The following is a 14,611-nucleotide window of genomic DNA, read 5'->3' as shown; positions in this document are numbered from 1 at the left end:
CGGGTGAGTCAGGGCCAACGGAGGGGTTGGGGGTAGGCCGTTTGGGTCGTTTCAAATCGACGCTCTGGTTCCCCTTCAGGCGCATGGGTGAACAAAGAAATCGAAAGTCCGGGGTCGAGCGGTGTATGGGACACGGCTTGCGATTGCTTTGTTGACTGTGCGGTGGGAAACCAGGTATCGGTCCCCCCTCTCTTTCTCACTACTTTCCCTCTTTTTTCACCACTTGGCTGGAGACGGAGGCCGAATACGTGGCGTGACCGCGGTTCGGCCAAAATCCCCAGCCCAACCACCCCCTCCCCCAGTTGCGGAACACCCCGAACCGGCCCGGAACCCTCCGGTGCCACAGGGCCTGGTGAGAGGCAGGAGGCAGGAAAGCGGGAGGAGGGTGCTAGGTCGTGGTAGACCGGCCCCGAACCCCCCCAGCTTTTCCCAGCACCCCCGCCGACTCCCGGACCCGTCCAGCTGCGGAACACCCAGGACGGGACCGGAAGCCTCCGGTGCCCGCTGGCCCCGGCGAGAGGCGAGAGGCAGAGGAGCAAGAGGAGAGGCTAGGTCGTTGTAGACCGGCCCGACCCTCCATTCCCAGTACTCGGCACTCTCCCGGACCTCCATACCCCCCCCTCCCTTGCGGCTGGCCAGACCGCTCGACGAGTCGGGATCGGGATCGTCCTTTCCCGCCAGACTAGACCGGAGGGAGGAAGGAGGGACAGACGGGCAAGAGCCCCACCACCTTCGCCGAGAGCAGGCAGGCCACAGGAGAGTGGCACCCCTAGGGCCAAGCACTCGGGTGGCCTTACCCTGCTCTCAGGTCTCCCTCTGCCCTTCACAGGGAGACTCTCCACCCCAGACCAGACGGGAGGAGGGCCAGGAGCCCCAACACCAACGTTAGGAGCGGGCGAGCCACAGGAGAGTGCCGTCCCTTGGGGACGGGCTACCGAGTGGCCTCAGCCCGCTCTGAGTTTCTCTTCTCCCCCCTTACCCTAGCAGGTTCGGGGGACACGCACCACCACCATCATCATGGCTGCCAGGATGAACCCTGGGGCGATGAGACGGGTGAACGCCGTCAGAGTGACAGTGAAATCCGAGGAGGCTGCCGGGGACGGAGCCACCACAGGATCCACAACCACCGCAACAACGACAGGACAGAAAGACACGACAACCGGAATGACCCGCCTGGAATTCAGCAGAGCCGTACTCCAACGAGGTATGGGCTTTGTGCCGAACGACCTCAACTGCCTGGTGAAACCACCCTCAACCCCCAACACCTTTGAGGTCAGTTTCAAAACACCACAACTGTTAGAGCAATTCTGGACCATGTACCGCCAAAATAAAAATAACCCGCCCTTCAGTCATCTCCACACAGAACCACTTTCAGACAGGGAAAACAAAGTAGTCACCATCCAATTCCATAATGAAGCTGTGCAGGAGTACGACGTGGAGGTTTGGCTGCGCCGCTATGCCCGCGTCAACTCTGGAGCGAGGAGGGTCCTGGACGAGGATGGAGTGTGGAACGGGGCACGGAAATGGCTGGTCCAGCTCACACCGGATCCATCAGCGGTGGGCGGTGTCCAACACATCCCCAGTACCATCAACCTGGGGAACCACAGGGGCACCGTCCACTACTACGGTATGCCCAAATTGTGCAGGACCTGCGGCCACCTTGGACATCTGGCCGCGGCCTGCACAAAGATCATCTGCCGCATCTGTAGAGGGGAACACCCCACGGCGGCGTGCACCCACACACGCCCCTGCAACCTGTGTGGGCTTCAGGGACACCTCTACAGAGACTGCCCCCAGTCCTACGCCAACAAAACCAGGAGACCGGCCACTACCACCACTACGGCAGCTCCACCGACTCCCCCCCCCCCCCTACCCCTGACCCCCCCAACCCCCCTACCCCTGACCCCCCCCCCTTCAGACTCCTCCACACCCCCCCTTTTCATCATTACGGATCCCGACCCGGTTCCTGACTCCCCCACCAACCCCACCCCCGACCCAAAGACCGACATCCTACCACCGGGGGCAGTCTCCCCCCCACTGACACAATTAGGCCTACTGGACCCTCAGACAGACTTACCCATCCCTCTCCAACCGACACCCGTCACGACAAATCAGCCAACATTACAGGACTCTGACTCTACTGACATGACTTCCCCGATATACTTACCCATACGCACCTCCACCCCTGCCGGGTCGGTAACCGTAAGGGAGCCGGCCCTGGTAGGGATTGTCACCCCCCACGACTTACCCCCACATTCCCAGTCACTGTACAACGAGAACAGCAACAACACGCCGCCCACAGACTGGAACCAAGTCGTTCTGAAGAGGAAACGTAAAACCATCACTGCGACCTCCGAAGACGACTCCACCTCGACATCCGACTCCCCCTCCCCCCCGGAACCACCACCAAAGCCTCCAGGCCCCCCTCCCCCCCCCCCCCCCCCTCCCCTTCCCCTACGTCCCCGCCCTTGCCCCAAGTCCAGACGCCAACCCCCCACAGCAGTCTCTGAGCCCACACAGGATCAGACCAGCCAGCCCCGGCCCACCCAAGGACCCTCCGAGCCGGCCGAACCTCCACCACCAGGCAGACGGTGGGGGGACGACGAAGCCGTGAGCAACCAGGGGGAGGTGCCCCATCCGGACTACGCACAGGAGGCCATCAGGAACCTCCAAATCATCGCCACAGGAATCGCCGGACCCGTCAAACCATCACAATCACCATGACCATCACAATAACATCACTCAACACCCGCAGCATGTTACAACAGGAGAAGAGGGCAACCGTTTTCAGACACCTCTCAACACAACCGGCCGACATCTACCTCCTCCAGGAGTGTGCCATTCCCTACAAAGGGATGGATGCACTTCTGGAGGGGGAGTGGACTCGGGGAGACTCTCTCTGGTCAGGTTCCAACACGGCCAGAGCGGACGGGGTCGGGATGTTGGTGGCCAATCCATTCCTCCGACAAACCAGCCATCGAGTCGTCGAGAGCGGGCGGATCCTGGCCGTCGACCTGGAGGTCCGGGGTTCCCCGCTCAGGGTCATCAACATCTACGGCCCCACCAGCGTCGCAGAGAGGGTCTCCCTCTACGCCAAGCTCCGACCTCTCCTGATGACCCCCATGCCAGTAGTGGTAGGGGGCGACTTCAACTGCGCTCTGAGGGACGAGGATCGGAGCAAACCCAGGAAGGACAGATCCACCACAGCACTACAGGACATAATCAACGACTTCTCCCTGGTGGACGTCGGCGGCACCTCCCCCCCAACACACACGTGGGTGAGATCCTCGGGCTCTGCCTCTTCAAGGATCGACATGTTCTTGCTCTCGCCAGGCCTGGGAGTGTGTTCTTTCAAGACCCAGGCGACGCACTTCTCAGACCACAGGATGCTGACCGTGACCCTGCGATGGGAGGGGCCAGCCAGACCAACGAGGGGGCCCTGGAGGATGAACACATCGGCACTCCAGGACCCCTCCACTAGCCACTCCTTCTCCAGGCGCTACCTGGAGTGGAGGACCCTGAAGGAACTATTTACATCCCCGATAGAGTGGTGGGAAATGGTTAAGTCCCGGGTCAAGGGGTTCTTCGGAGGGGTGGGAAGGAGGAAGGCTAGGGAACAAAGGGCCCGTTTTCACCACCACAACGAGGCCCTACAACGCCTTAGCCTCCTCCAACTCAGAGGATTCGACGTGACCCGGGAGCTGTCAGAGACCAAGGAACATCTGGCCACACTCTATCGGGAAGAACAGGAGAGGAAGACCTTCAGGGATAAACTCCGGGGCCTGGAGGAGGAGGAGAAATGCACAAGATCTTTTTTCCGCAGGGCACGGTCCAAACAACAAGGCATCCTGTCCCTCTACAACTCCAGCGGCCAGACCGTCACGGACAGCGACGACATCAGGGAGGTGACCGAGGAGTTCTACGGCCGGCTGTTTGACACCAAGCCGGCAGACGGGGCTCTGGCGGAAACCTTCCTTGACGGTCTGGACCAAATCAAAGAGGGGGGCGAGAGCGAGGAACCAGAGCTGAGCCTGGAGGAGCTCACCCGGGCCGTGCACTCCATGAACACCCGGAAGGCCCCGGGACCGGACGGGATCCCGGCGGAATTCTATCAGGCCTTCTGGGAACTCGTCAAGGGCGATCTGGCCCAGGTCCTCCGGGCAGTCTACAGGGAAAGGAGGCTAGGAGAATCAATGCGACAGAGTACAGTTACACTAATACCCAAGAAGGGGGACCTCAAGGACCTTCGGAACTGGCGCCCCATCAACCTCCTCTGTTCGGACTACAAGATTCTCACGAAGGCCCTCATGTGGCGCTTCCAAACACACCTCCCCACAGTCATCAACCCGGACCAGACCTGCGGCGTCCCCGGAAGGTCCATCAACGACAACTTGCTCCTGGTGAGAGACCTCATCTTCCACTCCCAGGAGCGGAGGTCTCCCTTCGCGCTCCTCTGCCTCGACCAAGAGAAGGCCTTCGACCGGGTAAGCCATGGCTTCCTGCAGGAGGTGCTAGGGAGGATGAACTTCCCACAACACCTCATCCACTGGACCAGGCTCTGCTACAACAACATCACGAGCAGAGTCCTGGTCAACAAACAGCTCACAGACCCCTTTCCTATCCGGTCTGGGGTCAGACAAGGATGCCCCCTAGCACCCCTGCTGTACGTCATCTACCTGGAGCCTTTCCTCCGTAAAATCAGAGCTACACACACCATCCAGGGTTATCACCTCCCGGGGGCCCAGGGAGAGAGGCTTCAGGTGGTGGCGTACATGGACGACATCACCATCGTCGGCACGGATAGTCGGTCCATCGCCGCGGCAACGAAGGTGGTGGACGACTACTGTGCAGCCACTGGCGCCCTGGTCAATCGAGGTAAGAGCGAACTGTACCTGTCGCAACACTGGAAAGAAGCGATGACCACCTCTTTCCCTGTAAAAACAGACAACATCAAGCTGCTCGGAGTCACCTATCAGAACAACGGGAAAGGGACCCTGACCTGGGCCAACACCATCAGTCAAGCCAAGCAGAAGATCGCCCAATGGAGTGCGCGGTCCCTCACAATAACGGGTAAGATCCTGATCCTGAAGGCAATAATCCTCCCCATTCTCCTCTATGTCGGTAGGGTGTTTCCCCCGGACAGGGTGACGAGCAAGACCATCGAGCGGCTGATGTTCACCTTTGTCTGGGGGAGCAACATGGAGCGCTTGAAGAGGACCATCATGTACAGCGCAGAGGAGAAGGGGGGGAAGGGGGTCCCAGACATCCTCAACATCATAAGGGCACAGGGCCTCTCCCAACTGGTCACAAATATCCATAAACCGGACAGGAAGGCAGGAGCCTTTGAGAGGTACTTCGCCACACCCATACTCAGAGCACTCCGTATCACCAACACCACCATCAACCACACTGTGCCCTACTGCTGGGACCCCCCGAAAGTATACAAGGAGTGGAAGAACTTTGCCTTCAGGACGGGCCGGCCCTGGACATCCAACAGGTATGGAAAAACATTATCCACAAGTGCATCAGCAATAAGCAAAAGGATTTAAACTGGTCAACTGCTCACGGCTGTCTCCCCACCAGAGAGTTCATGTACAGACGGCACATAGCCCGTACCGAGCTCTGCCCCCACGGTTGCACTGACACTGAAAACATTTACCACCTGTTTGTCAAGTGCACCGTGGCCAGGCGGGTCTGGGCCCTGTTTGTTCCCTCTGTCTCCCTCTACAGGAACATCATCTTGCCTCGCTTGGCGGCGGACGTCATCCTGTTCGGTCCTCCGGGAGGCTGCACGACCCCCCGCCTACAACATCAGTGGAGGATCGTCAGCGCCGTCAAGCAGGTGATATGGGAGACAAGGAACATCAGGGTCTACCATAAACAGGACCAACCTCTCATCGTCCAGAGGAGGAGAATCACTCTCCTCCTCAGGGACTACGCCATCCTGGACTTCAAACACCACCCGGACACCGCCAGAGACACATGGGGGGTTGAAAGGTGGAAGGACGTGTCCATCTAGCTCAGCCCCCCATGCCACCACATCGCCACACCAGCTCTGCACTCCGCCCTCCGTCCCCGAAGGCCAGACGGCGTTCCCCGTTCAACACCCTCATCGCCCCCAACACCACCACCTTCCGGGCAGCCACCACTTCACCCGTTCCGGCACCAAGCCCGAAGACCCGGGGGCACCAACACCTGCCCCCAGTACGAGGGTCCGGAGAGGAGAAACCCACCAGGCTCAATGGGAAGTACACGAAACATTACACCTGCACCCCAGTATCCTTCCTCACCCCCTTCCTTCCTCCCCTCTCCACCATCTCCCCCTATCACCTCACAGGGTTCCAGTTGGCCACATCAGCCCAGCAGCAACATCCTCCACCCCTCAAGGACCGGTCAACCCCCCCACCCCATCTGCTGCAGCACCTGGAACCCTCCTCCCTGGACCCCCGAAAAGGACACTACAGCCCCCCCCCCCCCCCCCCCCGGCACAAGGACAAGCCCCCCCCCCCCCCATCTCATCAAGAAGACTGGCCCCTCCGCCCCCCCCTTTTCACCCATACACCCCACCCTACTTACCCGGACACCACAGGGCACACTGCACTGCACCTGGACTGGGCCCGAACTGCAGCACCCCCAACCATCCCTGGAGGAGGGGATACCCCCTCGAATGGCTCCTCCCGAGGTTTCTTCGAAATTTTCTCAAAAGAGTTTTTGTGAGGACTTTTTCCTCGCTTTCTTGGAGGGTTTTAGGTTGGCGCAGGGAGGGCCCACACTCTGGTGAAAGATTAATGAGTTTTTGAGGTAATTGTTATTGGGTGATTGTATATGTTTTGTATTATTTGCATTGGGTGAAATGTGGTGGAAGTTATAACATGTATTTGTAAATATTTGTTTTTAATTTTGGTAAAACCAATAAATACGTAAAATTTTACTAAAGACTTCCGTGGAGGGGAGCGCCGACGAGTGGAACGTGGTATTTTTGGGAGGCTTTGCCCGAGGGAGGGCAGAGCCTGATGGACGTGTGACAAAAGCAGGGTGAGGTTGGCTTTGGGGTTAGGTGCGTGCCTGCGGGTAAGGCAGGTTTTGTCTTTGCTTCTTCTGTAGCTGTTTCAATTCTGTTGCCTTTTCCTTGGCTTTCCGCTTCCGTGGTCCCTGCTTGTCCTGCCGCTTTTGGCCTCGGCTCTCCGCTTCCGTGGTCCCTGCTTGTCCTGCCGCTTTTGGCCTCGGCTCTCCGCTTCCGTGGTCCCTGCTTGTCCTGCCGCTTTTGGCCTCGGCTCTCCGCTTCCGTGGTCCCTGCTTGTCCTGCCGCTTTTGGCCTCGGCTTTCCGCTTCCGTGGTCCCTGCTTGTCCTGCCGCTTTTGGCCTCGGCTTTCCGCTTCCGTGGTCCCTGCTTGTCCTGCCGCTTTTGGCCTCGGCTTTCCGCTTCCGTGGTCCCTGCTTGTCCTGCGGCTTTTGGCCTCGGCTTTCCGCTTCCGTCCCTGCTTGTCCTGCCGCTTTTGGCCTCGGCTTTCCGCTTCCGTGGTCCCTGCTTGTCCTGCGGCTTTTGGCCTCGGCTTTCCGCTTCCGTCCCTGCTTGTCCTGCGGCTTTTGGCCTCGGCTTTCCGCTTCCGTCCCTGCTTGTCCTGCGGCTTTTGGCCTCGGCTTTCCGCTTCCGTCCCTGCTTGTCCTGCGGCTTTTGGCCTCGGCTTTCCGCTTCCGTCCCTGCTTGTCCTGCGGCTTTTGGCCTCGGCTTTCCGCTTCCGTCCCTGCTTGTCCTGCGGCTTTTGGCCTCGGCTTTCCGCTTCCGTCCCTGCTTGTCCTGCGGCTTTTGGCCTCGGCTTTCCGCTTCCGTGGTTTCGGCCGTTCTCGGTGTGGTGACCGAGCGGCCCAGGTGGTGCACGGAGGGTCCGCGCGCCGGGGGCGTCCGATAATGCGGTCATCGCTTCTCGGCCTTTTGGCTAAGATCAAGTGTAGTATCTGTTCTTATCAGTTTAATATCTGATATGTCCTCCATGCGAGGACAACATATTAAACGGATTTTTGCAACAGGGAGTCGGAACAGGGGCTCGCTCCGTCCGCTCCGCGCATCGCCCCGGTATTGCAGCGTCTCCGGGAAGGGTGCAATCTTTCTAAGCGTGTCAAAGAGAAAAGCTAGTGAGGGAGGGAGGGAGGGAGGGAAGGAAGGAAGGAGGGAGGGAAGGAGGGAATGTCTGAATGAGTGAGGTTTGGGGGAGAGGGGTTTAGGTTAGGGCTAGGGTTTTTGGGGTGAGGGTCAAAAAACCCTCAAAAGGGGGGGGGGGGGGGCCCCAACAAAGCGGAACAAGCGATCCCTACCAAAAAAACGGGGTGAAAAGGGGGTGTGGGCGGAGCCCTGTCGGCCGGTGGCGTTTTCCCGCCCTTTTAGATAAAAAAAAAAAAAAAAAAAAAAAAAAGTGAGTGACTGAGTGAGTGAGTGACTGAGTGAGTGACTGAGTGAGTGAGTGACAGAGAGAGAGAGAGAGAGAGAGAGAGAGAGAGAGAGAGAGAGAGAGCTGGCTGACATTCAGCGGGGCCGAGGTGAAAAACTGGAAGGCAATCGGAATGAGTTTTTTATCGCCGTGTCAGTCGACACCAACACGGAGTGGACTGGCTGGAAGGCGCATACGATAAACACGTACGGATCTTAATGGAGAAAAAGCCATCAATGAAATGGAGAAAGTGCGGTAAGGAAAGAAAAGCCAAGCGGGCGGGCCGAGCCCCTCTGCGGCCCGTGGCGTTTCCGCGCCTTTTTTTTCCCGAGAAGGATGCGGTTCGCCCCGGTTCTCCCCGGTTCGCCCCCGCGGACGGGTGAGTCAGGGCCAACGGAGGGGTTGGGGGTAGGCCGTTTGGGTCGTTTCAAATCGACGCTCTGGTTCCCCTTCAGCACGCACAAGCCTTTCGCCTTTTACTAAAGACTTCCGTGGAGGGGAGCGCCGACGAGTGGAACGTGGTATTTTTGGGAGGCTTTGCCCGAGGGAGGGCAGAGCCTGATGGACTTGTGACAAAAGCAGGGTGAGGTTGGCTTTGGGGTTAGGTGCGTGCCTGCGGGTAAGGCAGGTTTTGTCTTTGCTTCTTCTGTAGCTGTTTCAATTCTGTTGCCTTTTCCTCGGCTTTCCGCTTCCGTCCCTGCTTGTCCTGCGGCTTTTGGCCTCGGCTTTCCGCTTCCGTCCCTGCTTGTCCTGCGGCTTTTGGCCTCGGCTTTCCGCTTCCGTCCCTGCTTGTCCTGCGGCTTTTGGCCTCGGCTTTCCGCTTCCGTCCCTGCTTGTCCTGCGGCTTTTGGCCTCGGCTTTCCGCTTCCGTCCCTGCTTGTCCTGCGGCTTTTGGCCTCGGCTTTCCGCTTCCGTCCCTGCTTGTCCTGCGGCTTTTGGCCTCGGCTTTCCGCTTCCGTCCCTGCTTGTCCTGCGGCTTTTGGCCTCGGCTTTCCGCTTCCGTCCCTGCTTGTCCTGCGGCTTTTGGCCTCGGCTTTCCGCTTCCGTGGTTTCGGCCGTTCTCGGTGTGGTGACCGAGCGGCCCAGGTGGTGCACGGAGGGTCCGCGCGCCGGGGGCGTCCGATAATGCGGTCATCGCTTCTCGGCCTTTTGGCTCAGATCAAGTGTAGTATCTGTTCTTATCAGTTTAATATCTGATATGTCCTCCATGCGAGGACAACATATTAAACGGATTTTTGCAACAGGGAGTCGGAACAGGGGCTCGCTCCGTCCGCTCCGCGCATCGCCCCGGTATTGCAGCGTCTCCGGGAAGGGTGCAATCTTTCTAAGCGTGTCAAAGAGAAAAGCTAGTGAGGGAGGGAGGGAGGGAGGGAAGGAAGGAAGGAGGGAGGGAAGGAGGGAATGTCTGAATGAGTGAGGTTTGGGGGAGAGGGGTTTAGGTTAGGGCTAGGGTTTTTGGGGTGAGGGTCAAAAAACCCTCAAAAGGGGGGGGGGGGGGGCCCCAACAAAGCGGAACAAGCGATCCCTACCAAAAAAACGGGGTGAAAAGGGGGTGTGGGCGGAGCCCTGTCGGCCGGTGGCGTTTTCCCGCCCTTTTAGATAAAAAAAACAAAAAAAAAAAAAAAAAGTGAGTGACTGAGTGAGTGAGTGACTGAGTGAGTGACTGAGTGAGTGAGTGACAGAGAGAGAGAGAGAGAGAGAGAGAGAGAGAGAGAGAGAGAGAGAGAGCTGGCTGACATTCAGCGGGGCCGAGGTGAAAAACTGGAAGGCAATCGGAATGAGTTTTTTATCGCCGTGTCAGTCGACACCAACACGGAGTGGACTGGCTGGAAGGCGCATACGATAAACACGTACGGATCTTAATGGAGAAAAAGCCATCAATGAAATGGAGAAAGTGCGGTAAGGAAAGAAAAGCCAAGCGGGGCGGGCCGAGCCCCTCTGCGGCCCGTGGCGTTTCCCGCGCCTTTTTTTTTCCCGAGAAGGATGCGGTTCGCCCCCGGTTCTCCCCGGTTCGCCCCCGCGGACGGGTGAGTCAGGGCCAACGGAGGGGTTGGGGGTAGGCCGTTTGGGTCGTTTCAAATCGACGCTCTGGTTCCCCTTCAGCACGCACAAGCCTTTCGCCTTTTACTAAAGACTTCCGTGGAGGGGAGCGCCGACGAGTGGAACGTGGTATTTTTGGGAGGCTTTGCCCGAGGGAGGGCAGAGCCTGATGGACTTGTGACAAAAGCAGGGTGAGGTTGGCTTTGGGGTTAGGTGCGTGCCTGCGGGTAAGGCAGGTTTTGTCTTTGCTTCTTCTGTAGCTGTTTCAATTCTGTTGCCTTTTCCTCGGCTTTCCGCTTCCGTCCCTGCTTGTCCTGCGGCTTTTGGCCTCGGCTTTCCGCTTCCCGTCCCTGCTTGTCCTGCGGCTTTTGGCCTCGGCTTTCCGCTTCCGTCCCTGCTTGTCCTGCGGCTTTTGGCCTCGGCTTTCCGCTTCCGTCCCTGCTTGTCCTGCGGCTTTTGGCCTCGGCTTTCCGCTTCCGTCCCTGCTTGTCCTGCGGCTTTTGGCCTCGGCTTTCCGCTTCCGTCCCTGCTTGTCCTGCGGCTTTTGGCCTCGGCTTTCCGCTTCCGTCCCTGCTTGTCCCTGCGGCTTTTGGCCTCGGCTTTCCGCTTCCGTGGTTTCGGCCGTTCTCGGTGTGGTGACCGAGCGGCCCAGGTGGTGCACGGAGGGTCCGCGCGCCGGGGGCGTCCGATAATGCGGTCATCGCTTCTCGGCCTTTTGGCTCAGATCAAGTGTAGTATCTGTTCTTATCAGTTTAATATCTGATATGTCCCTCCATGCGAGGACAACATATTAAACGGATTTTTTGCAACAGGGAGTCGGAACAGGGGCTCGCTCCGTCCGCTCCGCGCATCGCCCCGGTATTGCAGCGTCTCCGGGAAGGGTGCAATCTTTCTAAGCGTGTCAAAGAGAAAAGCTAGTGAGGGAGGGAGGGAGGGAGGGAAGGAAGGAAGGAGGGAGGGAAGGAGGGAATGTCTGAATGAGTGAGGTTTGGGGGAGAGGGGTTTAGGTTAGGGCTAGGGTTTTTGGGGTGAGGGTCAAAAAACCCTCAAAAGGGTGGGGGGGGGGGGGCCCCAACAAAGCGGAACAAGCGATCCCTACCAAAAAAACGGGGTGAAAAGGGGGTGTGGGCGGAGCCCTGTCGGCCGGTGGCGTTTTCCCGCCCTTTTAGATAAAAAAAAAAAAAAAACAAAAAAAAAGTGAGTGACTGAGTGAGTGAGTGACTGAGTGAGTGACTGAGTGAGTGAGTGAGTGAGACAGAGAGAGAGAGAGAGAGAGAGAGAGAGAGAGAGAGAGAGAGAGAGCTGGCTGACATTCAGCGGGGCCGAGGTGAAAAACTGGAAGGCAATCGGAATGAGTTTTTTATCGCCGTGTCAGTCGACACCAACACGGAGTGGACTGGCTGGAAGGCGCATACGATAAACACGTACGGATCTTAATGGAGAAAAAGCCATCAATGAAATGGAGAAAGTGCGGTAAGGAAAGAAAAGCCAAGCGGGCGGGCCGAGCCCCTCTGCGGCCCGTGGCGTTTCCGCGCCTTTTTTTTCCCGAGAAGGATGCGGTTCGCCCCGGTTCTCCCCGGTTCGCCCCCGCGGACGGGTGAGTCAGGGCCAACGGAGGGGTTGGGGGTAGGCCGTTTGGGTCGTTTCAAATCGACGCTCTGGTTCCCCTTCAGCACGCACAAGCCTTTCGCCTTTTACTAAAGACTTCCGTGGAGGGGAGCGCCGACGAGTGGAACGTGGTATTTTTGGGAGGCTTTGCCCGAGGGAGGGCAGAGCCTGATGGACTTGTGACAAAAGCAGGGTGAGGTTGGCTTTGGGGTTAGGTGCGTGCCTGCGGGTAAGGCAGGTTTTGTCTTTGCTTCTTCTGTAGCTGTTTCAATTCTGTTGCCTTTTCCTCGGCTTTCCGCTTCCGTCCCTGCTTGTCCTGCGGCTTTTGGCCTCGGCTTTCCGCTTCCGTCCCTGCTTGTCCTGCGGCTTTTGGCCTCGGCTTTCCGCTTCCGTCCCTGCTTGTCCTGCGGCTTTTGGCCTCGGCTTTCCGCTTCCGTCCCTGCTTGTCCTGCGGCTTTTGGCCTCGGCTTTCCGCTTCCGTGGTTTCGGCCGTTCTCGGTGTGGTGACCGAGCGGCCCAGGTGGTGCACGGAGGGTCCGCGCGCCGGGGGCGTCCGATAATGCGGTCATCGCTTCTCGGCCTTTTGGCTCAGATCAAGTGTAGTATCTGTTCTTATCAGTTTAATATCTGATATGTCCTCCATGCGAGGACAACATATTAAACGGATTTTTGCAACAGGGAGTCGGAACAGGGCTCGCTCCGTCCGCTCCGCGCATCGCCCCCGGTATTGCAGCGTCTCCGGGAAGGGTGCAATCTTTCTAAGCGTGTCAAAGAGAAAAGCTAGTGAGGGAGGGGAGGGAGGGAGGGAAGGAAGGAAGGAGGGAGGGAAGGAGGGAATGTCTGAATGAGTGAGGTTTGGGGGAGAGGGGTTTAGGTTAGGGCTAGGGTTTTTTGGGGTGAGGGTCAAAAAACCCTCAAAAGGGGGGGGGGGGGGGGGCCCCAACAAAGCGGAACAAGCGATCCCTACCAAAAAAACGGGGTGAAAAGGGGTGTGGGCGGAGCCCTGTCGGCCGGTGGCGTTTTCCCGCCCTTTTAGATAAAAAAAAAAAAAAAACAAAAAAAAAGTGAGTGACTGAGTGAGTGAGTGACTGAGTGAGTGACTGAGTGAGTGAGTGACAGAGAGAGAGAGAGAGAGAGAGAGAGAGAGAGAGAGAGAGAGAGAGCTGGCTGACATTCAGCGGGGCCGAGGTGAAAAACTGGAAGGCAATCGGAATGAGTTTTTTATCGCCGTGTCAGTCGACACCAACACGGAGTGGACTGGCTGGAAGGCGCATACGATAAACACGTACGGATCTTAATGGAGAAAAAGCCATCAATGAAATGGAGAAAGTGCGGTAAGGAAAGAAAAGCCAAGCGGGCGGGCCGAGCCCCTCTGCGGCCCGTGGCGTTTCCGCGCCTTTTTTTTCCCGAGAAGGATGCGGTTCGCCCCGGTTCTCCCCGGTTCGCCCCCGCGGACGGGTGAGTCAGGGCCAACGGAGGGGTTGGGGGTAGGCCGTTTGGGTCGTTTCAAATCGACGCTCTGGTTCCCCTTCAGCACGCACAAGCCTTTCGCCTTTTACTAAAGACTTCCGTGGAGGGGAGCGCCGACGAGTGGAACGTGGTATTTTTGGGAGGCTTTGCCCGAGGGAGGGCAGAGCCTGATGGACTTGTGACAAAAGCAGGGTGAGGTTGGCTTTGGGGTTAGGTGCGTGCCTGCGGGTAAGGCAGGTTTTGTCTTTGCTTCTTCTGTAGCTGTTTCAATTCTGTTGCCTTTTCCTCGGCTTTCCGCTTCCGTCCCTGCTTGTCCTGCGGCTTTTGGCCTCGGCTTTCCGCTTCCGTCCCTGCTTGTCCTGCGGCTTTTGGCCTCGGCTTTCCGCTTCCGTCCCTGCTTGTCCTGCGGCTTTTGGCCTCGGCTTTCCGCTTCCGTCCCTGCTTGTCCTGCGGCTTTTGGCCTCGGCTTTCCGCTTCCCGTCCCTGCTTGTCCTGCGGCTTTTGGCCTCGGCTTTCCGCTTCCGTCCCTGCTTGTCCTGCGGCTTTTGGCCTCGGCTTTCCGCTTCCGTCCCTGCTTGTCCTGCGGCTTTTGGCCTCGGCTTTCCGCTTCCGTCCCTGCTTGTCCTGCGGCTTTTGGCCTCGGCTTTCCGCTTCCGTGGTTTCGGCCGTTCTCGGTGTGGTGACCGAGCGGCCCAGGTGGTGCACGGAGGGTCCGCGCGCCGGGGGGCGTCCGATAATGCGGTCATCGCTTCTCGGCCTTTTGGCTCAGATCAAGTGTAGTATCTGTTCTTATCAGTTTAATATCTGATATGTCCTCCATGCGAGGACAACATATTAAACGGATTTTTGCAACAGGGAGTCGGAACAGGGGCTCGCTCCGTCCGCTCCGCGCATCGCCCCGGTATTGCAGCGTCTCCGGGAAGGGTGCAATCTTTCTAAGCGTGTCAAAGAGAAAAGCTAGTGAGGGAGGGAGGGAGGGAGGGAAGGAAGGAAGGAGGGAGGGAAGGAGGGAATGTCTGAATGAGTGAGGTTTGGGGGAGAGGGGTTTAGGTTAGGGCTAGGGTTTT

General features: G+C 58.4%; 1 protein-coding gene and 9 non-coding genes across 10 annotated transcripts; all 10 read left to right on the top strand.

Annotated features, from left to right (window-relative positions):
* Positions 1-1,411: 1,411 nt before the first annotated feature.
* LOC136957399 (uncharacterized) lies at positions 1,412-2,724 on the top strand. The gene is given in 2 exon segments (XM_067251304.1): positions 1,412-1,837; positions 1,840-2,724. Coding segments are annotated over 2 exon segments (1,311 nt in total).
* A 5,193-nt stretch (positions 2,725-7,917) lies between these two features.
* On the top strand, positions 7,918-8,108 carry LOC136958074 (U2 spliceosomal RNA). The gene has a single exon (XR_010878359.1). It is a non-coding gene; the product is annotated as a U2 spliceosomal RNA (small nuclear RNA).
* A 753-nt stretch (positions 8,109-8,861) lies between these two features.
* Positions 8,862-8,979, top strand: LOC136958412 (U5 spliceosomal RNA). The gene has a single exon (XR_010878673.1). It is a non-coding gene; the product is annotated as a U5 spliceosomal RNA (small nuclear RNA).
* A 580-nt stretch (positions 8,980-9,559) lies between these two features.
* On the top strand, positions 9,560-9,750 carry LOC136958200 (U2 spliceosomal RNA). Its single transcript, XR_010878478.1, has one exon. It is a non-coding gene; the product is annotated as a U2 spliceosomal RNA (small nuclear RNA).
* Positions 9,751-10,509: 759 nt separating this feature from the next.
* Positions 10,510-10,627, top strand: LOC136958410 (U5 spliceosomal RNA). The gene has a single exon (XR_010878671.1). It is a non-coding gene; the product is annotated as a U5 spliceosomal RNA (small nuclear RNA).
* Positions 10,628-11,165: 538 nt separating this feature from the next.
* Positions 11,166-11,358, top strand: LOC136958203 (U2 spliceosomal RNA). Its single transcript, XR_010878481.1, has one exon. It is a non-coding gene; the product is annotated as a U2 spliceosomal RNA (small nuclear RNA).
* Positions 11,359-12,119: 761 nt separating this feature from the next.
* On the top strand, positions 12,120-12,237 carry LOC136958409 (U5 spliceosomal RNA). The gene has a single exon (XR_010878670.1). It is a non-coding gene; the product is annotated as a U5 spliceosomal RNA (small nuclear RNA).
* Positions 12,238-12,641: 404 nt separating this feature from the next.
* LOC136958201 (U2 spliceosomal RNA) lies at positions 12,642-12,832 on the top strand. Its single transcript, XR_010878479.1, has one exon. It is a non-coding gene; the product is annotated as a U2 spliceosomal RNA (small nuclear RNA).
* Positions 12,833-13,588: 756 nt separating this feature from the next.
* LOC136958408 (U5 spliceosomal RNA) lies at positions 13,589-13,706 on the top strand. Its single transcript, XR_010878669.1, has one exon. It is a non-coding gene; the product is annotated as a U5 spliceosomal RNA (small nuclear RNA).
* Positions 13,707-14,288: 582 nt separating this feature from the next.
* Positions 14,289-14,479, top strand: LOC136958199 (U2 spliceosomal RNA). The gene has a single exon (XR_010878477.1). It is a non-coding gene; the product is annotated as a U2 spliceosomal RNA (small nuclear RNA).
* The last annotated feature ends 132 nt before the right edge of the window (positions 14,480-14,611 follow it).

The sequence above is a fragment of the Osmerus mordax genome, chromosome 15, assembly GCF_038355195.1.
Source record: "Osmerus mordax isolate fOsmMor3 chromosome 15, fOsmMor3.pri, whole genome shotgun sequence".
Taxonomy (NCBI): Eukaryota; Metazoa; Chordata; class Actinopteri; order Osmeriformes; family Osmeridae; genus Osmerus; species Osmerus mordax.
Note: the sequence above shows the minus strand (reverse complement) of the source record. Positions and strands in the feature narration are given on the sequence as shown.